Source organism: Mus caroli, unplaced genomic scaffold, assembly GCF_978045245.1.
Source record: "Mus caroli unplaced genomic scaffold, Mus_caroli_1 scaffold_2, whole genome shotgun sequence".
NCBI classification, from domain to species: domain Eukaryota; kingdom Metazoa; phylum Chordata; class Mammalia; order Rodentia; family Muridae; genus Mus; species Mus caroli.
In genome coordinates this window covers 4,743,254-4,768,276 of record NW_028227257.1, presented here as the reverse complement: position 1 = coordinate 4,768,276, position 25,023 = coordinate 4,743,254, and the positions used below count along the sequence as shown (strand labels likewise).

Genomic DNA, 25,023 nt, shown 5'->3' with positions numbered 1-25,023 from the left:
TCCCAAGCTGCCGCTTCCCACTCCCAACGACCGAAGAAGCCTCAAATCATATGATGAGGCACAGCAACAACAGCAGAGAAACTCCTTGCTATTGTTTACAGGGAACGAGGCATGAGCGTCTATCAAAACTCCAGGAAACGGTCCTATCATTTATTCATGGTTACTTCTGCTTCCCAGTCCTCCTTCACCCACCACTCAGGGAGAGCCCATTGATGTCTACACTGTGAAGGAACTCCAGGAGGACACTCTCCCCACCACCACTGTCAGCAAGGACACGCAAGGATGGATGACAAGGACACGTGTCCCATCCCAGCGTGGTGCCTGCTGTCCTAGAGTTCATGGTCAGATGCTCTTCGAAATACCTTTAGATGGGAGGCTTTGACCTTCAGACTTTGCCCTCAGCCTTTAAAGGAAACTACTTTAAAAGAAGGAAAACGGCAACAAGCCCTGATGGATGCACACTGACATTAAGTGGAGTTTGAAAAAACAAAAATGATCAGGGTTTACAGTATGATTATAGTCGATGAGGAGAGAGGGACCTAGCCTGTGATTACCTCTCGCTCGCTTGCTTGCTCGCTCGCACATGGGAAGGCAAAGTGGCTGCAAAATAATCTGGAAACTGGATTTTCTCTAATGCTGGTCTGACTATGGCTACTCCATGAAGCCCCACCTCAGCCCTTAGCTCCCTCAGAATCTAAGCTCTTAATATACCCTGGGAAGAGTCTTCCCCAGAACCTTCAAGTTGCCATAAAGGGACAGAGTTTGGCTTCTTGAAGAGACTGGATCTGGGATTCTGGAAATAAAATTTTGAAGACGGGCTAGTTTACATCCAGTAAGTTTATTTGACCGCCTATTAATTATAATTACGTTTGTGTGTGTGCGTGTGTTGGGGTGTGCTCATGTTAGGTAGTCAGGAGACAACTTCCATGGCTGAGCTCTTGCCTTCCACTGTGTAGACTCCCAGGATAACCCTCCAGTCATTATTCTTGGTAGCAAGCGCCTTTACCCTCTGAGCCACCCTCAGCTTTTGATTAGCACCTGTGTGGAGAGCTGTGTCAACTGAGACCTAGCACTCTAGCAGCTACTGCTGAGCTAGAGGGAAAGGCTTCAGGTTATCAGTGATATGGGTCACTCTGGAAGAAGAAGAAGAAGAAGAAGAAGAAGAAGAAGAAGAAGAAGGAGGAGGAGGAGGAGGAGGAGGAGGAGGAGGAGGAGGAGGAGGAGGAGGAGGAAGAAGAAGAAGAAGAAGAAGAAGAAGAAGAAGAAGAAGAAGAAGAAGAAGAAGAAGAAGAAGAAGAAGAAGAAGAAGAAGAAAGAAGAAAAGAACATTCCACAGTGTCTGATCTAAGCTTTCCACTCTGGGTTTGGAATCAAGAGCTTCGATCTAGGGCACAAATCCCTGGGTGTGTCTTTGAGGGAGTTTCTGGACCTGGTTGACTGAGATGGGAAGATCTACCCTACATGTGGGTAGTGCCATTCGGTGGGTGGAGACAAATTGAATAAAAAGGAGCCAGCACTCTGAGCACCGCCATTTACCTCTCCCCACTTCCTGACTGTGGTGGTGTGACCAGCTGCCTCACGCTCCTGCCTGCCACCAAGACTCATCTGCTGTGATGGACTGGACTGTTGAACTGTGAACCAAGTTCAACCTGTTCTTAGATTGTGTTTGTCACATATGTTATTGAAGCAAGCTACAAGACCAGCAATGATCACACATATCCAAGAACCTACAGGTATAGGTTCTGTGTGGACAGTGGCCACAGACTTACGTCCTCTCAGGCATCTGCTAAATTCTGAATGTGTAGCAGGAATCAAGGGAAGACCTTTAAAAGGTATTCTGGAGCTTTTTCAATCTTGTGAATTAGAAACCACAACTCTAATCATTTGTGTTTGTTGCTGACGATGACTTAAATTAGGACAGATATTTGTGGAGCTACAACCACCCCCTGCCCCCAACTTCTGCAAAAGAGTAGAGGTAAATTTACCTGCCTGTGGTATATGATAGTGGCTGAAGGGGGTATTCTGCCTGTATGCCTCTCTCTCTCTCTCTCTCTCTCTCTCTCTCTCTCTCTCTCTCTCTCTCTCTCCCTCCCTCCCTCCCTCCCTCCCTCCCTCCCTCTCTCTCTCTCTCTCTCTCTCTCTCTCTCTCTCTCTCTCTCTCTGTGTATGTGTGAGCGTGCGCATGAAGGTGCACTTATGAGAATATGAGAGCCAAAGATTACATTAGTTCTTGCTCTTCAGAAATCATCACCCTGGTTTTTGAGACAGGATCTTCCACTGGTCTGGAGATGTACAAGTAGGCTAGACTGGTTTCGACCTAGCCCAGGGCTCTTCCTGTTCCCATCACCTAGTGCTGGGATTAGTCACTGAGCCTAGTTTTTCACATGAGTTGTAGAACTCCACCTTAGGTCTTCCTGTGTACAAGGCAAGGACTTTGCCAATGAAGTCTTCTTCCCAGCCCTGAAATTCTTGCTGCTTTTGAATGGAGGTCTCACATGGTTGTCTGGGAGGAGGGGGTTGATACCAGCTAGTTGGTCCTAACAATGTCTCTGAGATTGCTAAAGATGCCTAAAGATGAAGACAAAAAGCAAATGTATGCTTATTTCAAAGACCATCAGGGATGGAGTGACACTTCACCATCCCCTCTCAGAAGAGAATAAGGAGACAATGTGGGCTTCTGGAAGGTTCTTTAAGAATCCATGTTCTAGGATGCTCAACATTTTCTACTTTCAACTTCTTTCCCAAGAGAAAGGGGTTTGCATAGACCTTTAAAGAGTATTTAAAGCCCTGGGTTGTTTTTCAACTTTAAATATACTTTGAGAGAGACACTGTGAAGTTCTGTTTATTGGACTCCCTTATTGTAAACATCCACCGTGAACATGCACTAGGGCAGATGTGTCATTCTAGGAACCCATGATCATTAAGAAACTTCAAAGTCCCTTTCTTGTCACAGGATCCCATCTGGAATACCACATGACATACAACTGCCTCCCTGGTCTTCTCTTGGCTAGAACCATTCTCAGACTGCTGGAGTACTGACATCTGGACAAGTACTGGGGAATCTCGTAGGATGAGCATCCATCTAAGAGTGTCTGATGTTTTCCTCATGATTAGACATGACTCGGGGAGGCTAGGAAGGCCATTTCAATAACTTGGAGGTTATTGTCCCCAACTGCCTGGCTAAGATCATACTTGTTGGGTTCTTCATGGTCAGGTTTCTTATCTTTAGAAATTCGCACTTTTTCTTTTGGCTCCTAGAAACATCCAATGCCAAGGCCCTTCTCTTCTCCCCACAGCTCTCTCTGAGGCACACTTTGCCTTCCATCCTTGGGAGTCTACCATGTACCCTGTTCCTGTTTCCTCCGACAGGAGAGCTACTTGGTATTCCTACAGCGGGCTCTGTGCTCACTCTTTCAGAGCTACGATGTGAAGCTGAGGTCGCCACAGTCTTTACCAACCCAAACTGTGACTGGAGAAGTAAATTACTTATATTTTCCTTGAAAATATTTGATATGAACCACATTAAAATCCTCACTGAGAAAATATACCCCAAGCCTATAATCAGAGAGGAGATGATGTCTATAAAACATAAAGAACCATAGGGTACATTGCTGTGCAAAAACCTACTTTAAAATTTTATTATTTGCCCCGTACAATTTCATCAGCTCCCGTCTCCTCGCTCCTTATTTATTATAAGGTGGATACAGCTTTCTCCTCAAATAAACATCCTAATAGCAGCTCGTGAGCTGGTTCTTTCCCAGCAAGTAGGGGCCGGTGATGTTTACTGCAGAAAGATGGATAGCCTTGGGTCTTCATAAGGATGGAAGACATATTTCGGAAGCAAATAGACTAATCTTTTTTAAAGATAGGGCTTTTGAAGGTTGAATTTGTATACAAAAGTTTCAAATGACCCAGACAGGCATCAGGGTTAGGTTACTGAATACAGAATACTGACTTTTCCCATTCCGACCATTGGTCAATTACCTGTCATCTACTATCAACCTACTGTGGCTTTCTGTGTCTGTTTGGTATCCTTATAGATTCATTCCCTCCTTCTGGGCCTGCCCAATGTCCCTCTAAAGAAGTTGCCATGACTTGGTTGTAACCGTGTCTGTATATATGCAAGCACAAGATGACTACATCTGAGTCTGTCTGCCCCTGGCTCAGCTATACTCCACTTTATGTTTCATCTTTCTTGTCCCTTGTCCCTTCTCTCTGCATGGAAGAATACAGGAGCAATGAAGGGTCTTGGTTTGTTCTCAGAAGTGGTGTTCTTCTGAGCCCTGGCTGACTTGGAAGTCAGTATGTAGAGCAGGCTGGCCTAGAACTCACAGCAATCTTGCCTTAGCACCCTGACTGCTGGGATGGGCATTACAGATGTGAGCCACCAGGCCCAGCTGGCAGAAAGGTTTTGACTCATTCCCTCGAAGATCTTTCTCCTAGAGGGCTTTTCTTATGAGGCCCTTGACCTCAGATGATGAACGAAGATGTTTCTGGTGGGGTGAAGTCTGCTCTTGCCCTTCTCTGAAGTCCACGATGTGGACATATTCCACCACAAAAGTTTGTGGCTTTTATTTATTTATTTTTTTGTTCCACCTTAGTTTAAAAGTAGGCTCTTTGAATTTTTTTTTCTTTTTTCTTTTTCTCTTCCATTTTAAAGATCTTGAGGGGAAAGTTAGGAGCATAACAAAACTCTCATGTAGAAAATGTCCTCGAACCTACAATTACTGGAGCTTGGTCGCCTTGTTCAAAACCTGCAGGCTTGTTTTCCCCTAATGTGCCTTATAATGATTATTATTCCCACCGGGCTGCTGAATGAGGCTCTCTCATTCTTCCCTGGAGTTTAGGGGAGGCTGGTTCAAGCTCTGCACCTGAAAGAACCTTCAGAGTAATAGGCTCTATTTAATAGTCTCTCCTCCCCTGGTGGTTAGGGGCCATCTGGGGAGAAAATGGGTAGCCTTGGGGTCTATAATAGTGGGCAGAGCAGATTATTTTTTTGAAGATCAGATGTACTGGTCATTTCTCAAAATGAATTTTTTGAAGATTGTTCTTCATGCTGTTCTTAAATACACACACACACACACACAATGCACACTCTCTCTCACACACACACACTCACATGTGCACGTGTTCACATACAAACCACCCTGAGAAAGGACATGAGGACTACACTGGCCATGTACCACACTCCACATGGCTTTCTGCCTGTCAACAAGACTTTTCAAGTTTCTTAAATGCCTTTTCTACAATCTATTTTCTTTTGAGGACCATCAAGGACTTCCCTACCTAGGGGTATTTATAAAGTGCCCATTTAAATAAAGTCATATTTTTTGGTAGTTAGTGCTCATTCAGAGTTTACAGGGCACCCCATAGCCAGCCTCAGATTAACAGTCTCCCAATGATGCAGAGCCTGGAGCCAGGGTGAGAGCAATGGTTGGCGTTCCAACTCAGTCTTCAAATAGATTTCCTTCTGACCTGTATCTCTGCCCTCCACCCTAATGTAAGTTAATCAGGTCTAGCAAAGAAAAATGCCAGACACCAGGTAAAATTGATTTCTAGATGTTAAATTTGAATTCTGAATGGACATCACACACACACACACACACACACACACACACACATTAGATTTTTAAATTTTATATGTGTTTTTTGCCAGCATGTGTGTCTTGCACACATTCATGCCTGCTGCTCATGGAGGTTAGGAGAGGGGATTGGTTGTCCAGGAAGTGGGGTTATAGATAGTTGTGAACCACCATGTGGCTGAGAACCAAGCCCGGGTCCTCTGCAAAAGCATCAAGTGGGCTTTACCATGGAGCCAACTCTCCACCCTGGCATACATATTCCTTAACATAAATGTGTTCCAAGTGTTATGTAAGACACACCCATGTTCACAATGAACTGTTATATGCCTGCGACTCCCACGGACCAGGCATCCATGTTTTGTTGGCAACCCTTCCTACAGCAGCACCGAGGGGATAGGACAGCATCTCTCGTCTTCTCTGGTACAGCTCTCCCTGTGGAGAGTTTCAAATCTGATTTCTCTCTCTCATGCTGGTCAGCTGGAGACTTCTTGCTCATACCTGCCCAGGCCGCCTGGGGTTCTTCTTGCAGCCAGGTAGATTTCTAGGCTGTTATTCCAACACGTAGCTGATTACCTCTTTTGAGGCAGGAAACCGGTTCCCACCTGCGGGGCAGCCTGACTCCCTGGCGTCTCTGAAATCAGTGCTTTTGATTGATCTCTTCTGTCCACCTGGACAGCTGGGCTCTGATGAGCTATTGCCTGCTCAGGATGTGGCCGCCTCAGCAGGGCATTGTGACTGGCTGGCCGAGGGAAGGCAAGATGTCCACCACGAAGGGCCGCACCGCACCCCGTTTCCTTCTTTCTAAAAGCCAGTGTGCTGAAAGGAAAGGGTTAATTGCCTATTCTCTTTGATATGGATGAGAAGGACATCAAAGGTACGCATTGTGGTTGAGAAAGACACTCATGGGCTGTGATCGCACAGGCAGGGTGTGCGCCTGCATGAAAGGCTACTCTACATCTCATGATCCACCTCATGCTGCTGCCTCTCCTCACACCCTCTCCACCTTGTATTTATTAGAGCCCGGGTATGGATTTCTCTCCTGGATGGAACTTCTGCAGTAATGAAGTTTGCTCCACAGTGATCTCCAGCTTGCACGGGGTTGGAGGACGTTCTTGTGAGAAAGTGCTCACCCCTGTTTTCCTCTGTAGTGGGCAAGTGGCTTGGGTAACCTCGACTAATATCTGCTTTAAAAGTAGTCGAAACTTCTTGAAGTGACAAGCAGGGATGTAGGGGGTGATGCCGTTTCCACCACAGCGTTCCGGAAGGCTGTGTCCCTCCCACTCGCCCCCCTACAGAACTTCTCATAGGCTGATGTTCCTCAGGGGTCCTACATGAGGAAGCTCCACCCACCGCACTCTCCCCGTCTCCAGACCGCATTCCTCCATAGACCCGTACACAGTTTTCCGCTTAGCCTCTGTCCTCATTCATGCAAACCGTGTGATGTCAACACCATGGTTCTAGTTATGAGCTCCCAAGCTGTGTATTCCTTTTCTGGGTTGAATTTATGACGCACATGTTTTAAAAAACCAGGACAAGTCCCCCAGTGAAACCTCATCTGCCATGTCTGACTGATGTGTGCCTTTTCACCACCTCTACGTGACCTTGGTCAGAGTCTCATCCGCTACCAGTGTTCTCTGCTAGTGTTGTAGTGTTGTAGCAACACCCTCTGCCTTCCATGAGGAGACGGTTTGAGGAGGGTCGTCTTGTGTATGTGGTTGACTCTACTCATGGGTGTTTGGGAGTTCAGGTGAGCCATGGTGCCTCAATCCTGCCCAAGACCATCCTCATGAGAGAAGTCTGGGAGCAGCCTGAAGTTCCTCATGTGTGCCTTCATTTTCTCTGGAAAGGTCTAAGTATTTGTTCTTTTTTTCCATAAGCCTTTAGTTTCTCTATATAGGCTTCAAGATCAGCTTTCCATACCTGCCAGCCCCTCCCTTAGGGGAATATGCTGTGTTGTTTACATTCTTGTACCAAGGAGAGGGCCCCCTCCACATTCTTTCCCACATGTCTCTCAAATCACAGAATGAACTCCACTGGTGAGTGTTGAGGTAAAATCTTTTGGGGAAGATCAGATTTTTTAAAAATCATATTTATTTAGGGGGTGGGTTGGGAGTATCACGTGTGCCTCAGAATATATGTGGAGGTCAGAGGACAATGTGTGGGAGTTGTTTCTCTCCTTCCACCACGTAGGTTCCAGGGTTCGAACTCAGATTAGACACAGTGGCCAGCACCTTTATCAGATGAGCCCTTTTGCTCTCCTAGATGGGTGGATTCGTTTTCATGCTTCTTCGTGTACGCCTTAAGTGGTTCTCATGTCGATTTTGGCTCTTTTACAAAAGGGAAAGAAAAGGTCTAGAAATAAGTTTATAATTTTGCTTGTTAGGTATGACGTGTGTGTGTGTGTGTGTGTGTGTGTGTGTGTGTGTGTTCTTTGCTTGTTATGGGGTGTCTCACTAGCCTGGAGCTGGCTAATGGGCCTTGAAGATCAGATATGTGCAGCTCCACCATGTCTCCACCCAACCTCACCCCTACCTCCACTAGTTCTTCTCTTCTCTTCCCCTCCCCTTCCCCTCATCTTTTCTCTCCTCCTTACCTCTCTTCTCTTATCCTCTCCCCTCTCCTCCCCTCCCCTTCCCTCTTCTCTCCACTCCTCTTCTCTTCTTTTTTAGCATAGCTCCTGGGACCAAATTAAGGTGCTTTTGTGGGCAGGGTTAGCACCTTATCAAACAGGCTGCCTCCACGGCCTGAGCTAAAGATTCCTCCCAAGGCCGTATTCATTTTTGACCCTCTCTCTTTTCCCACCTGTAGTTTTGGCTTCACTTGCAAGCTTGTGAGCTTACTGAGTTTTTTGGATCGAAAGTGCTTTTTAATTGGACTGGTTGCAGTTAGGGTGAATTTAACCAAGAATTCCCAGGTTAAGAAAGTGCTCCACCTCCGGTTTCATATCACAAAAGAGAATTTCTAGAGCTGGTGTGAGGTTGCACAGTGACTTTGTAGGATTCTCTCAGAGTTGGGCCTATCTACCCCATTGTCACTCTTGGGTTGCAACTTCTGCCTCAACTTTTAAGCAACACGCACAGCCTCCAAGCTCAAGACCACGTGATCCACCCATAGCCTGGCTCACCTGACTCTTCATACTCTATGCTCCACTTTGGTGGAGCATAAAAGAACTTATGACCACGCCCTTTATTTTTTTTAATGGGACTCCATAGAAATTACATCAAGCTTCTGTGGAGAAAACACTACGTCAGTGGGTCGCTGTGCAGCTGTATTGCAAGATGGAGTCATGAGGAAAACACTTCAGCATCCCATGTCTGCCCGCTTAGTCCTTCGTGTGCACACAGATGAGAGAGTGTTGGCCCTGAGTGAGCTTTGGCACAAGCGTTCTTTCTTCTTTAAAGAAAACTTTGGTTGACTTCTATTCTTTTACCTTTGTCTCAGTCCCCCGACTTTAACGAATATTATCCCTGCCCTTCCACTCATTTGTCTAGGAGAAGTTAGGTGTGCTGGTTTTCCCAAGGCCTCTCTCTCAGCACAGAGGAGGAATAATAGGGGCTGGCACTGTAAGTGAGGATAGCAGGGTCGAGCACTGTAAGGGAGGGGAAGGAACATGGACAGAGTCGTACACGCAGAAGGAATGAAAACATGGCCTTCCATTCTCTTGTCTTTCTAACATTTGGGATTTGATCAAAACCTGAGGCTTTCTCTGGGCATCTATCTTCTCACAGAGACTATACCTAATTTTGTTTCTCCCTAAGGTGATTGAAAAGACCAAAATTGATGAGGCCAGCTCCCATGGTCTCTTTCTTGTCTCTGCTTCTCCTTTGATAGAAGCATGTTCCCCTACCCCAGCACTCTCAGGATTAATGGGGGAGCCAAGAGAAGATCTTTCTTCCTGGCTATTATCATTGAAATGGATCAATTTCTCCTTTTTAAGGATGCAAAGAAAAATGAGCTCTCCCAAGTAACTCAGTTATAGTTTGAGAAATGAAGTGCCTTTGACAGGCTCATTCAGCTGTAAGAAACATTAAGAAGTAATGGTTCAGAGTCCGTGTGTGTGTGTGAGCGCGCGCTGTGGGTGCATTGGTACACAAAAGTGTGTGTGGGCATGTACACATGGAGTTGAGAGGCCCCTCCGGGTGACATTCCTCAGTAGTCATTCACCTTGTGTTTTAAGATGTATTTTTCTCTGGGACCTGGGGCTCAGTCATTAGGCCAGACACAATCAGGCCGCCCAACTCCACCTCCCCAGCTCTGAGATTACAGGTGCACACTACCATACTCAGCTCCCTACACAGTGATGGAGATCCCAACTCAGATCCTCATGTGTGCAAGGCAATAGCATTAGCTCATGAACTATCCCTTCCGTCTTGGGCATGGGTCACTTGAGTTTTGTCACACCCTTGCAGGCCTCAACATGCATCTCAGTAGCAGATTTCTGCTTCTTTCTTCCTTCCTTCCTCCTCTGATCTTCCTCCTCTTCCTCCTTCCTCTCCTACTTCTCTTCTTCTCCCCCACCCTCACTCCTTCACCCTCTTCCTCTTACATTTTTAGGTGCAGGCTGTGATTTGGTCAAAAAAGTTTAATTTGGGGACTGATTTTGAACATGACTCTACATATATTGACATGTTTTTCAGAAAAGGGGGAAACTGACCTTTAAAAGAGAAAGGTTAAATTAATTGGCTTTCACCAAAGAAATAGCAAGAATCTGAGCAGACAAAGGCAGTCTCTGAAGTCTGATTACCTCAGAGAGGCAAAGTTTCAGAAATTCACAATGGAAGGAGGATATGTTCTTCTCCAGAGTGAGACAAGTGGGATTTTCTGCTCCTTTGACCCCCACCTCTCAGGGGAGCTGGAGTTGAGGCTCTAGGGCCATGGTGGCTCTCCTTGAATGGTTTGGGGAGGTGACATTTCCATGATTCCCGAGGCTGTCCACTTCTGACACGTGAACCAGATGAGGTACTCTTATGGCATAATTTGCAGCCCATCTCTTTGCGGCATTTACCACGGCAGCAATCAGTGGATAATTAGGCTCTAATTCCTTCTCTTCAACCAAGTGAACACTACATCAACTGTTCAGAACTTAATTCCTTCGATTATTAGCAATGAACCTGTATTAAACTGCAGGGCAAGGCAGGGTAAGGGTTGTCATCTGTTCTTATTCCCTGTCTCTAAGTCTTCTTTGGAAACTTCATATAACTAACAGAAGTATTTTAACTGGGCAAACACACACATACACATATAGGCACACACACCACATACACATATACACATACAGACACACACACATACACACACCCTTGTGTAGTTGCCTTTCATTTAAACAACCTAAAGAAGTGAAGTGCCCTAAAAGGGATGTTCAGAGATAAAAATGTTTACCTAATTGTAAGTGGCAGATGAACCAGGTGTTGTGGTGTGTGTGTGTGTGTGTGTGTGTGTGTGTGTGTGTGTGTGTGTGTTTCTCTAGCAGAATCAAGATGGCAGCCTGAGCTGAGCTGCAGGGCTCCCTCACCCTCTTACTCCCTCCCTTTTCTCTGACTAGAGCTAATGGGTCTGCAACATTATTTTTCCTGTCAAAATTAATAGGAGATATTCTTTCCCAAAGCCATTATTTAAGTAATATTGCTTACAGAATTGCTGAAGCAGGCTAACACCTCTTTCTGCAGGGTGTAAATCTTCAGAAACGATGAAGCAATGACTTAAACACATCAATTATACCCAAAGCCTGAACTGTTTCTCTTCCATTTTCATTTAGACTTAAGAAAGTTTAAAATTAATGACCCATAAAGTAGATTCTCTTGAATTAAATTTGGCACCAAAGAATTCAAATAATATTAACACCCCCCCCCTCATTTAGTTTCTTTCTTCTCTGCAAATTGTCCTTTCTTTATTTTAGAGCATTCTTTTATTGTCTGGCCATGATTAAAGGTTTGATTTACCAAAAGATTTTAAATATACTTCCCCACTTGAATGCGGGGTGTTTTGTTGTTGTTGTTGATGTTTGGCAGAGGAGGGGGAAGGGCGGTAAATGAGGGGTTCTCAGACTGATTGCCTTTTAATCGGAGAAGAGAACAGAAACAAGAGGGACTGGAAAAGTGGATCAGAAGAAGCAAGGCTGAAAACAAAAAGCTGCACAAAGACACCGCAAACTTGATTAGAAATGAAAAACACCAGCGATACCTCTTTCCCACCAGCAATACCTCTTTCCCACCAGGTCTTTTCCTGCCTGAGCCCCTCAATTCTGCTAGAGAAACTAAACCTTACTCACTAGCCAGCGCGGGTCCATCTTCCACCCTAAGCAACATGTTCTGACCCTCTGGCAGTAGGACGGCACGGCTTTCATCTTATCTTAACGCATGTGCACATGTGCTGGGACATTTCCTCATAGTATCCAGCCCAAGTTTTAGAGGTGACATCGTAATTTGCCTTTTAGTTTTCCTTTATCACAAACAGCAACAGCAAGTGGCCAAGGAAAAAGACAAGAATTCACCCCCACAAACCCTACACAGTCAGCTTGGTGCACTGCCTTCAGCATCTCTGTCCATACAGACAGAATCACTAGTGGACACTGCGGACACATTTAACAACAACAAGACAATCACATCGTAAGTAGGTAAAAGCAGTGGGATGTCTTCCAAGTTAATTCTGTGTTGTGTGTGTGTGTGTGTAGGGTTGGGGTGCTTGTGTGTGTGCATGTATGTAGTAGGTAGGTATGCGTGTTACAGCGTACATTATATGGATTTCAGGGGATTAAGTTGTGTGATTTTTATTCTTATTCTCTCTCTCTCTCTCTCTCTCTCTCTCTCTCTCTCTCTCTCACACACACACACACACACACACACACACACACACGTTGCTCTAACATTTTTCACTCCGAGAACCATGGCCTTGGATGGTGTTATGAGTATTATCTCGCTTTACGATGTTACGGAATTACTTTCCCGATGCGGGTCTCCCAGTCCGGCAAATGTTTTTTGACACTATTTTGTATTTTCTACAGTTTTTGACAAAGCATTTTATAGCCCAGGCTAGCCCCAACTCCCTCCCCCATATAATGTAGCACAACACTACATTGCTGGTCCTCCTGCCTCTGCCTTACAAATCCTGGAGGCCCACCATACTTGGTCAAACACTTTTTGTTTTTTTCTTTTGTTTTTAAAAGGAAATCCAAGGTTAAGTTTGCCCTCATGGTCCAGTTCTTGTACTTGAGTGTTTTAAATACTAGGTAGGAGGAAAACAAGCCACAGTGCTGGCCTCTAATGGTCAAATTCAGGGCACAGAGCTGTTGGGTAAGCAAGGTTTGTGTTTAGAAAATAGCAATGATAAAAGGCATGTAAAATACCAATTACTGTGTCTTCCTTGCAAACTCTGGGCACATGTGCTGAGTGAGCGAGACTCTCTGTCCTCTCTTGGCTTTCTCTGTTGGATCTGAGGGTCAGGAATGCATCTCCTGGGTCTGGTCCCAGTGTCCCTGCACCCAGGCAGCCTTTTTTATTCCCATTAATTTATTTACTTTACATCTGGATTGTAGGCCCCTCCTAGTCCCTGCCACACATGGCCCTTCACTCCAGTACTCCTTACTTCTCCTCTGAGAAGGGGGAGGTCTCCCTTTGTTACCACACCACCCTGACACCTCAGGTCATTACAGGACTAAGTACATCTTTCCCCACTGAGGCCAGACAAGACAACCCAGTTAGGGGAGCTGAATCCACAAGCAGGCAACAGAGTCAGGGTAAACCCCACCCCAGTTGTTAAGGGACTTGCATTTTAAACAATCTTCTATATAAGTGAAGGGGGCCTAGGGCCAGCCCATATATGTTCTTTGGTTTGTGGTTCAGTTTCTGGGAGTCCCCAAGGGTCCAGGTTAAATGACTCTGTTTGTCTTCTTGTGGAATCCCTACCCCCTATGGGTTTCTCAGTCCTTCCCCCAACTCTTCCATAAGACTTCCCAAGCTCTGTCTAATGTTTGGCTGTGGGTTTCTGTATCTGTTTTGGTCAGCTGCTAAATGGAGCCTCTCAGAGAACAGTTATGCTAGGAACCTGTCTGCACTCACAACAGAGTATCATTAATAATGTCATGGATTGATACTTGCCATGCCATAGGATGGGTCTCAAGATAAGCCAGTCATTGCTTGGCCATTCCTTAGTCTCTGCTCCATCTCTGTTCCTGTTCTTCTTGTAGGCAGGACACATTCTGGGTTGAAGGTTCTGTGGGTGGGTTGCTGTCCTTAGCCCTCCACTGGGAGTCCTGCCTGGCTACAGGAAGTGGCCACTTCAGGCTCCATAGTCCCCTACCTCTTGGAGTCTCACCTAGAGCTACCTTCATAGAGTCCCTTGGAGCCTCCCCATCCCAGGTCTCTGCTCCTTGAAATGCTCCCTCCCCCAATTTCTATCCACTCTCCTGGCCATCTTTCCCTAGCTCCCCCTATACCTGATCCCCCATTCCCCTCTTTACCCCCCTCTCCCACAAAGTTCCCTCCCTCCCTCTATCTACCTCCAGTGACAATTTTATTTCCTCTTCTGAGTGAAATTCAAGCATCCTTCTTTGGGCCCTCCTTGTTATTTCGCTTCTTTGGGTTTGTGGACTGTAGCATGATTATTCTATACGTTATGGCTAATATCGACTTATCAGTGACTACATACCATGCGTGTCCTTTTGAATCTGGGTTACCTGAAACGGGATGGTATTCCCAAGTTCCATCCATTTGCCTGCAAATTTCATGATGCCATTGTTTATACTGAAGTTGTATTCCATTGCATAAATGAACCACATTTTTTTGTATTCATTCTTTGGTTGAGGGACATCTGGGTTATTTCCAGTTCCTAGCTATCACAAATAAAGCTGCTATAAACATAGTGGAGCATGTGTCCTTGTGGTATGGTGGGATATCTTTGGGTGTATGCCCAGAGGTGATATAGCTGTGTTTTGAGGTAAGACTATTTCCAATTTTCTGAGAAACTGCCAAATTAATTTTTGGAGTGGTTGTACAAGTTTGTACTCCAGCAATGGAGGAGTGTCCCCCTTGCTCCACATCCTCACCAGCACATACTGTAGCTTGAGTTTTTGATCTTATCCATTCTGATGGGTATAAGGTGGAATCTCAGAGTCATTTTGATTTACATTTCCATGATGAATAAGGACATTAAATAATTCTTTAAGTGTTTCTCAGCCATTCAAGACTCTTCTGTTGAGAATTCTCTCTTAGCTCTGTTGGTTGTTGGTGTTTAACTTCTTGAGTTCTTTACATATTTTGGATATTAGCCCTCTATCAGATGTAGGGTGGATGAAGATCCTTTCCAGATCTGCAGGCTGCCATTTTGCCATCTTGACACTATCCTTTGCCTTATAGAAACTTTTCTGTTTCATGAGGTCCTATTTATCAATTGTCGATCTTAGAGTATGAGCCATTGGCATTCTGTTCAGGAAGCTGTCTCCTGTGCCAGTGCCTTCAAGGTTTAGTTCCCTCTTTCTGTTCTGTTATACTTAGTGTATCCAGTTTTATGTTGAGGTCTTTGATCCACTTGGACTTGAGTTTTGTGCAGGGTGATAAATATGGATCTATTTGCATTCTTCTACATGCAGGCATCCAGTCAGACCAGCACCATTTGTTGAAGATGCTTTCTTTTTCTATTGTATAGTTTTGACTTCTTTGTCAATGATTGTCTGTAGGTGTGTGGGTTTGTTTCATAGTCTTTGATTCTATTCCACTGATCAACCTGTTGTTTCTATACCAATGCCATACAGTTTTTATTACAGCTTTGAAGTAGTTCAGCTTTGAAGTCAGAGATACCTCCAGAAATTCTTTTATTGTACAAGATTGTTTTAACTATCCTAGGTTTTCTTATTTTTCCAAAAATTCTATCAGAGAACTCCTACAGCTAATAAATACCTCCAGCAAAGTGGCTGGATACAAAATTAACTCAAAAAATCAGTAGCCCTCCTTTATACAAACAATAAACAAGCTAAGAAAAAAAAACACAATCAGGGAAACAACATCCTTCACAATAGCCACAAATAATATAAAATACCTTGGTGTGACTCTAACCAAACATGTGAAAGGCCTGTATGACAAGAACTGCAAGTCTCTGAAGAAAGAAACTGAAGAAGATCTCAGAAGATGGAGAGATCTGCCTTGCAATTGGATAGGCAGGATTAACATAGTGAAAATGGCCATCTTACCAAAAGCAATTTACAGATTCAATGCAGTTCCCATCAAAATTCCAACATAATTCTTTGCAGGCCTTGAAAAAATAATACTCAACTTCATATGGAAATATAAAAACCCAGGCGGCCTGTTTTGGGTGTGCCATGTGTTAGGTCTTTGCCAGTGAAGAGACCTCTCCAGTGCCCTACACTGCCGTTACTCTCTGCTTCAGGAGTCCTTCCTGTTTGACCTAGACCACTATGGCTGAGCTTCCTCAGTAAAATGTGACCCAGACATTCCTAGTGGTGCTGCCTGGGGAGTTTTGAATACTTCACTGGCCAGGGTGAATTCTGTGTCATAGCCAGGTTTGAAAACCTGGTTAGTCCCATCTGCAGAACTAAATGAGCTGAGAGGGTCACATGATCCTGACATACTGCTTCACCCTGGGAAAGAGACAGGTATCCCAAAGAAAAGTTTTTCTAATGACATACACACAAAAGGCACAGATTTCTAAATATCTACTACAGGTGATTCTGGTAAAAGGCTGTTTCCTGCCTTTGTTATCTGCTGTTAGTTTTAATGGTTTTCCTCATGGGCAGTGCCCTCCTTGGGCATCTCACCTGCCCTGGGGCCTAGGGCCTGAGATTCTGTAGGGTTGTTTTCAGAAGGAGGCTCTGAGGTATGGCGGTCTTCCCTCTCTGACAGGTCCTCCTACATCTCCTATAATGACCTCCTTCTCTGTACCTTTTTTTTTTATTATTAGGATTAATGGAGGAGTATTAATTCTTTCTCTGAAGCTGTTAGTTAAATCACAGTTCTCTGAAATTGCTGAGACAGAATAATTTCTCCCCATTCCTGGCTGTATGAATCTTAAGGAGTGATGAGCCTCTGTTGCAGGTGTGTTGATTGCATCTCAGGAAGAGACCCACACACAATTTTCACTCGACAACAAGAGACTTTAAAAATAAGAACTCTTAAAGTGCTGGTTCGGGTTCGGCCTCCGAATTTAATGGTCTCGGTGACATTGCTTTAATCATCTTCCATTCCTTTCCTTCCATGATTTCAGAATCCATATCTGAAGGGTACAATTTTGTAGAATGGACATGTTTTTTTGAAAAGGTTTTTAAAGACTCATGACAAGAGTTTTAAGCACCATTTTGTCCTAAACATAGTCAAGGCACAGGATGTCCATGAGGGGAGAGTGCTTGGCCTGATTGCCGCTCATCAGAGAAACCCAAGTGCTGAGAGCCACTGAGAGACTGAGAGAAGAGACAGAAGGACTCTGAGGAGAACTTTCCAAAGATTGCATTAGAACAGAAATACCAGAGGCTCTGCTGGATAAACACATTTTTCCGGTCCTCTCTTGGGTCCCTCCTGCTGGTAGAGCTGGAGGCTGAAGCTGCTTCTGCCAGCCGCCCACCAGCTTCTAGGTGTCCCATTACTTCCTGGCTGCCTTCAGCATCCAACAGTGCCCATCTTCCTCTGCCCGGGAGGACCGACAGCTCTCTGCCACCACGACACACCATCCTGTTTTCCTAAAGAGATTACATAAGCTGCAGGATGTGAGTAACATATGAAGGTACCCTCAGACCACACACCAGCTATACAGAGAGGCTCCAAGAAAATCTTGGAGAAAATCCCATAATGGCATGGCTGAGTAACTCAGGTTTACTAGTGACACAGCCCTGGGATAGGCACTTTTTGCATGGTTTCTACTCTTCCTGTGGACAGAGGTTGGGGCATCACCTTACCGTCTGTCTGAGCATCGCCTTTCCTGCTTGGTGACATTGTGTGTGCATGTGTGATTATGGCTCAGCAGGTAAAGGCATGTGTAGTCAAACTGGATGGCCTGATGTCAATCTCTAGGAGCCACGTGGTCAGAGGAAAGAACTGACTCCTGAACGTTGTCCTCTGAGTTCTACGTGTGCACTGTGGTGTGTGTAAGCCCCCAACAGTAATCATGACAAATCAAGAATAAAATAAATCTGTGTCCTCATCAGATAGTAATCTCTATGAGGTAGTATCAGCTCCCCTTACCCACTGAACAAACACCTTAGCTCTTGGCACAATATTGGCTGCACTCAGTGTTCGGTCAATATTCAAGCTCTACAATACGGGCTTTAAAAATATAGACTTAAAATGCATTCGATAAATATCAATGAGCAAAGAACCATTCAAGACGTGATTAGTTTTAAAGATCTGCCCGGCATTCTTGTAAGTGATTGCTTGAATTGCCAGCACATCGTGTGCTCTTTAATGGCAAAGACACTTTTGAACAATTTAATCTCAAATCAATTACCAGTCCCAGAGACAAACCCACCTTCCTGTTTATAATTTCTACGTGCTTAGGAAGGCAGCTAGGCTGACCCTGCAGGCTCACTTTTCAACTTCACACTTCTGAGTCTGTGGACTCCACAGGAATAGAGTTTGGGGAGATACTGGGACACACTAAAAGAAATGATTCAAATTACTCACATTTTGAGATAATGGTATTTGAGTAATCCATTTATTAGCATTTTAATAAGGCCTGGAAATGAGACGGCCTGAAGCAGATCTGACATTAAAAAGGCCGATAATTCCACTGTCAATTTTGTCCTGTTGTCTCTGCCTGCGTTTTCTTTTTAATTATTTTACAGTTTCTTACAGCCTTTTCAAGAGGGCTAAATTTGCAATTGCTGTAACCGCTTAAGCAGTCTCTTCCTCCTGACGTGGCACGACAATTATTTCTGAGAGAAATTATTAAGAGTGCGTGCGGCCTTTAATCAGGGAAAGAACACGCAGCAGAGAGCCTCAGTGAGAGATGAGTCTCTAATAAGATTCCTGTAATTGAGTGTGGGCAGCCAGGCTCTGAAGATGCGTGGAGATGGCAGGATCTGTAATTCTGAAGATGGGGAGGTGATTCATAGGGCACAGAGCTGAAGCCTAAACAGGATGGCATTAGCACTTCAGAATTCAACCAGGGCTCGCCTTACTTTTTGAAAAGGGCCATTCATTCCAAAGCAAGTTAGTGTCCTGCTTCAATAATCCAAATTAGTTTAACATACTTCGGTGACATTTTTTTTGGGCATTTTTCACAATTATTAGAGATAATTCACTTTTCTCTGTAGACTCTGGGGTTGAAAGCAAATTAAATCAATAGATTTTCTTTCTTCGCTCTCCCCGACGAGCCAGAAGTTATCAGTCAAATGTTCACACGACCTTTCTGCTTAAGCTTAAGAACCCAAACAACCTGTTGGGAAGACGTTTGGCTAACCTGATTATTTTCTCTGTACTAATTGGCTTTATTTCTTTATTGAATTGAATTAATTGCCTGGTCCTTTTGTCACTGTGGGGATGAAGTTTGAGCTACTTGGATTGAGCGGCTGTCTTTGGCACACCACGGGGCTATAGACACGTTAGCCATTGCCACAACTTCCTCTGGTCATGTCATAGGTGGGGATGGAGCGGAGCCTTTGGAGACTCTCCACTTTGAGTCTCACTGCTTTCCCATCTCTTATCTGTTCTCCTTCCTGGCCCATCTTTAGCTGGCATCTACGTACTCTGTTTTCTTTGAGAATCCCGGGAGAACTTAGGCGTCTAATGGGTTTGTCCATAGGAGATGATTTGGGGAGGTGATAGCATGTGTGGAGAACAGAGGAGACAGCAGGTGCCATCTACGTTGTTTGTTTTGAGAGAGATCTTCTCACTGGCCTGGAGCTCACTTACTGGGCTAGGCTGGCTGGCCAGGAAGACTCAGGGATCCTCTTGTCTTTGCTTCTCTGATGCTGAGATTACAGGTACATACACTACATCCAACATTGCTTGTAAGCCTCTAGCTCAGACACTCTAATAGTAAGGCCTACAATTGAAAAGTACCCGAGAACACCGCTAAATTGGTTTTTTAATTACTGTATCTTTTCTGTCTTTTTCTCCATTATTTATTCTTCACTCCTTCAATTCTTGTCCTGTCCTCCCTCCTACCTTTTCTCTCTCCCTCTTTAATCCCTCCCCTCCTTTGTTCCTTCCTTCATTCTTTTACATGGTTTAAAAAAAAAAAAAAAGAACCTGCAGAATTTACTATATGCTGAAGGCATGAGTTTTAGCTTGCCCAGAGAGAAATTAAACCATAGACAGTTTGATTTTAATATCAAACTGGGGAGTGATTTTAATATGTTCCCACAAAGGTAAACAGAGGAAGTGGTGGGGACCTCAGAACTTATTAACTCCGAGGAAGACAATTTTGTTTTTAAAAAGGCAATGCAATATTATTGTTCAGCACAGCTCAATGGTGACAGGTGTGCACCTAAATGTGATGTCCACTTAGAAGAGCTACCTACACAAGATCGTGGCATGAGGGATATGCACATGAGGGCTGACAGGATGGAAATGACAGTTGTGCTGTGTGCAAGGGAACTAAAGTCTTGGAGGGAGGCTCTTAGAGGAATAGCTGCGCTCTTCTGGCATTGCGGGAGGTCATAGGTCAACCTGAAGTATGAGAGAGAGAGATAAATCTCAGAAGACTCCAGAATGAAGCAAGATGGCTGGGTGGGCAGGGGTGGCCAGCTTTCCTCATAAGCAGAAAGGCTTGAGGTTTTCAAACTCTGTGCTTGGATAACTTTCATCAAAACAAGAGCAGATTTGACGGTGTGCCCGGTGCGTCTTCCAGGAATCCAGGCATTCCGGATCTTTTTTGTTTTTTTCCAGCTATTTCATGATGCAATCTCACTCCTTGGAAAGGACCACCCTGTGGTTCTTTTGGCCCGATTTTGGGTCTTTGTCAGGAAATGGAGGAGAGAGCAATGGGAGACCAGAAGGAGTATGTGGGAGAGGCCAGTCTGTCTCTTCCTTTCCCACAGGGAGACAGCTACCACAGTAAATGACAGTGTCCTATGTATCTACCCCATCCCCTACTGCCTGGCACTCCGGTGGAGAGCTCGTCACCAAAGAGCTCAAAGTCTATCGAGTTCTCTAATCTTGCCACCTGGCTCCAAGACCTGGGAACTCAAAGCCAAAGAAACCTAGGTGGAAGATGACTCTGTAATGAGAACAGACACTGTGTGGGACATGATTTACAATGGATGTGGTTATGGAGTCTTCAACTTAGGGGCTTGTTTTTGCCATTTCCTTCCTTGCAGGAAGTGGAGACAACTCATTTGGCTGGGTGTGAGTTGGCTGTAGGTAATCAGGGTGCATGCGCACTGAGTGAGTTGAGGTTCTTTGGAGCTGAAGGTGGTTGTGGAGACTCAGATGGCCTCTGTGTCATTTTTGCCTCGCTTCACAAGTCTAGATGTACAATCACAAACACAGTCTCTCTTTCAGGTCAAAATATACAAGGGGAGCCATCTTGTGCCAGCAAAGGCTTGTCTGTGTCTCATGGTAACAAAGAAAAGGAAGGTGACTGCAGTCAGACTTCGAGACCCATGTCTCCTGGCATGAGCTCAAAAACCATGTTGGAAATAGACAAATCAGCTCTGAAGGTAAGAACCACCATTCTAAGGCACTGTCACCTATCTGTTCTCTAGACTTCTATGTCTTTATTCCTGTATCATTGCCCATGTGGTAAAATGCCCTAGTTTCCTTCTAGGACTCCCCAGAACCCTAAAACCAGACCAAAACTTTCCTAAACATTCTACACTGAAAAATTAACCAACTTTGGCACATGGGAGTCAGCTCAGAAAGTAGATGACCTGCTGTGCAAATGTGAGGACATGAGTTCAAATCCCAGAGCTCTTACTAAAGCAATCTCAGAGCCCATCTCAAAACTGGGTGCCCGGTTGAGAGTCTATAACCTTAGCACTCCTAGAAGGAGATGGGAAGTTGGGACAGAAACGTCTCTAAAAGTTCTTGAACTGGCTAGCCTGGTGTGTGCAGAGGAAAACAAGGAGCGCCAGCTGTGGCCAAGGTGGAAGGTTGACTTACACTCAGAGCTAGCCTCTGACTTTGATGTGCCACACGTACAATACGCTGACATTGGTTGTGGAACCTTTGGGATGCTTTATGTGTGATTAATCCCCGAAGATGAAGAGGCTACCATACTTCAGATGCTTCTACAATGTAAAATCATTCCAGGCAGACCGTGTTGGACCCCCGTGCCCACTTTACCAGTTCTGCTGGAAGGAGACAGGGAATGTGGGACTGGTTAGGTCGTAGAGTTGTTTGCCTTCAGAACCCCATCAGATCACACAGTGACCTAATTTGTATTAATAAGGAGTTTGGCTAAGGTCAATGTGCTGACTAGTTATGAATGGAAACTTACTGAGGGATCCTAGTGAGGTCCCTGATCAGGAAAGATTCATCAAGATCCCAGGGCCTTGCTTTCATTGCAGACCGTGTTTCTAAACAAGTTTCCTTTATGCCAATTATCCTTTTCCCCTATTGATTCTCCTTTGCCCTTTGTTGTAGGATATTTCTTCAACCGCTGGTGAGCATAATGACTGTTCTCAGGAGAAGGAGCCTGCTGATGGGTCCGGATTATCTCCACAATCCAACATGTTTTTGGCAGTGCTTCAGGAAGATCTGCCTCAGGGCAAAGGTCTTGATGTTGGACCTCCAGAAACTCAGCTGCCGCCTTCGCAGGATCAAGTCTCCATTGTTCCCAACTTGTGCTTCTCCCCAGATGTCCCAGAGCTGCCTTCTTCCTTTAAACCCAAAGGAACATTTCCCCACCATGACGTTGCTACCTCTGTGGCCGCCATCTGTGTTTCTGCGGGGATAAGAACAGGACACAAAACCCTGGGGGCTCACAGTGCAGAATCCTGTGCAGAGGAGACTCTGGCACGAAACTCCCCAGATAGAAGAGGCACATCAGACAGCATTCCACGGGTGCTCCTGCCAGGGAGGCCTTCACCTGGTAAACAATCACCTGGAAAAACTCTAGAAATACCACCTTCAGGACCAAGTTCAGTCAGTTCACACCAGGAGGAAGCAAGAGCCCAGGCAGATTTTCCTTTGTGGAGCCAATACGGATGTGGGGACCTGACCGTCCAGGGTGCTGCTTCAGGAAGCGAGAGTGGGACTTGTCAAGCTGAAGGATTAATTACCTCCAAGACTGTCACAGCTCCTTCTGACCCAGGACAACCCTCACAAGTCCCCGAGGAGGCCCCTCTGAGATCCATCCGAAAGAGGAGTCTGGAAGGAATGAGGAAGCAGACACGGGTGGAGCTCAGCGATACCAGCAGTGACGATGAAGACAGACTGGTCATTGAGATCTGATGTCATCCCAGAGAAAGATGGTGGCAAATGGCCAAGGCCTAGGGCTCTTTTGGGATAAACATCACCAAGTGTCATGGCACATAACTTTATTTATGAAACATCTATAGACTAGGAAAGCCATCTATAATTTCTTCAAGCCAACTCTAACCAACACCGTGCCCAGATCCAGCCATAGCTTTCTTTAGCTTCTCTTAGACAGACCTTGGACTCTTCTACCCTGCCCACTACACCCTACCTCTCCCCTGCCCTGCCCACCAAACCTCCCCACTCCCTGGGGCCTTCTACATTCATCTGGAAGAGTCAAAATAGTCAGGAAGGGCCATTGCAAGAGACTCCGAGTACACAGCTCCAACTTGATGCTGTCATCCCCTTTGCCTTGCCCAGTAAGATGACACTAATCAGAAGAGCCATATGGGACTTTGTTCCTGACCATTGAGACCCCATTGGGTCAACACATCTGACATCACTGCCACTAAGTTAAGAGTGGCAAACACACCTGGGGTCATTGGGGTAGCTTGAGAAAGAAGCATGGGGTTTGAACTGGGCACCAAGATGGCTCCATGTGGTTTGGAGACTAAATCCAGATGCATTCAAAAACTGGTCAGGGCCAGCCAGCTTCCTAATGAATACTGTAAATATACATCACAACGCCTAAGGCCATTTAATACGTTGCACAAATACTTGTTTTTGGTCCAGTAACACAAGCATGTGTGTCCCTTGTACTTGGTACCTTTTCTGTGAGAATATACCCGCCTTCCTGCCGCCCCAAAGCCTTGGGATTTTTTTTTTTCTTTTCTTTTCTATTTTTTAGGTCTTGCAAAGGAACATTGCATTAAGTTAGTAAAATAGTCACTGTAATGAGTCATTTTTATTTTTGAGGGGAAAATTAACTCATTTTCCTCTGATTCTTTTTGTCATATTGGGCTGTGAGCGATTTCAGCTAGAGGGCTACATTGTAGTAATCTGTGCGACCTGAGCTGATGATGCCTGCGCCTTGTGATGGAGCCGTTCCGACTTCCTTCAGAAGCTTCTAGGGCAGAAAACTAATTGGAGTTTTGACACTGTTTTACATCTTGGTAATTTTATTTTGCGGGCTTAGTGTTACTTTGCTGTCAGATTAAATCAGCCTTTGTATTGTGAATCTCAGAACAGCACAGATCAAATCCCCCAGCATTCCAAGCCAGTGGGCGGAGGCAAGGTCTGTGTCTACCAGCCCACTATGCAGGCCTCAGGTTCCCAGCCGTCCTCTCCTTACCCTTAAATGGGAGGGGGAAACTTCCAGAAGTTTACACTGCTCAGTCCTTTACGATTTTCTACTTGCCGTGGCGACTTTGTACACTTTATGATTTCTAGCCGAACTGCTGGCGTAGCGCTGTGGTAGTGATGTTCACGTGACATCTCGTGCTCCCTGCTCCCAGGCAAGGCAGCCAGGAGAAGCACCTGCCTCACGCGTGCGCAAACATACTTTCAAAAGTCCTTATCTGTGAAGAAGTATGGTCCAATTTCAAATATTTTTCACGTGACCATTCCTGTTTTGCTGCTATTTACAGAGGACTTCAATGCAAGAAAGAGCAGCCTCTCGTTATTTAGCGTATGTCTGTGGTCATCACACGTGTTCAGAAATATCTCACGGATCAAATCCCAGCCGACAAGCACAGAGGAACAGGAAAGTGCTAACCACCACCTCTCTATGCTTCTTTAAAAAAAAAAAAATACTTAAATTTTTTTTTAACAGTCCAGTCGTTATCCCCCTCTGGTCTGCCCTTAGACAGTTCCTCATCCCATTCTTCCTGCTAGCTCCAAGAGGATGTCTCCACTTCCCAGACCCTACCCTCTACCCCCCCCCCGCCCCCACTCAGGTCTCCTCACTCCCTGGGGCCTCAAGTCTTTCAAGGTTTAGGCGAGTCTTCTCTCACTGAGACCAGACTAGGTAGTCCTCTGGTATCTATGTGTCTGGAGGGGGTGGGGGTCAGACCAAGAAGGAGAGTGATGGACGTGTGATTGGCTGCCCTTTGGATGACCTGTACCTGAGGAAGGCAATAGAGGAAGCGGGCCCCGTTGACCCTGTCTTTGGCTGGGAGAGCTTGGTCCCTGTGCGTAGACAT

At 45.2% G+C, this 25,023-nt stretch overlaps 1 protein-coding gene across 1 annotated transcript in view; it reads left to right on the top strand.

Moving 5' to 3' along the window:
* Znf831 (zinc finger protein 831) overlaps positions 1-24,718 on the top strand; it is a 109,682-nt gene extending 84,964 nt beyond the window's left edge. The window contains exons 5-6 of the mRNA XM_021156949.3: positions 21,026-21,183; positions 22,109-24,718. Coding sequence (XP_021012608.1) covers positions 21,026-21,183; positions 22,109-22,918 — 968 coding nt within the window. The 3' untranslated portion in view covers positions 22,919-24,718. The remainder of the gene's footprint in view (positions 1-21,025; positions 21,184-22,108) is intronic.
* The last annotated feature ends 305 nt before the right edge of the window (positions 24,719-25,023 follow it).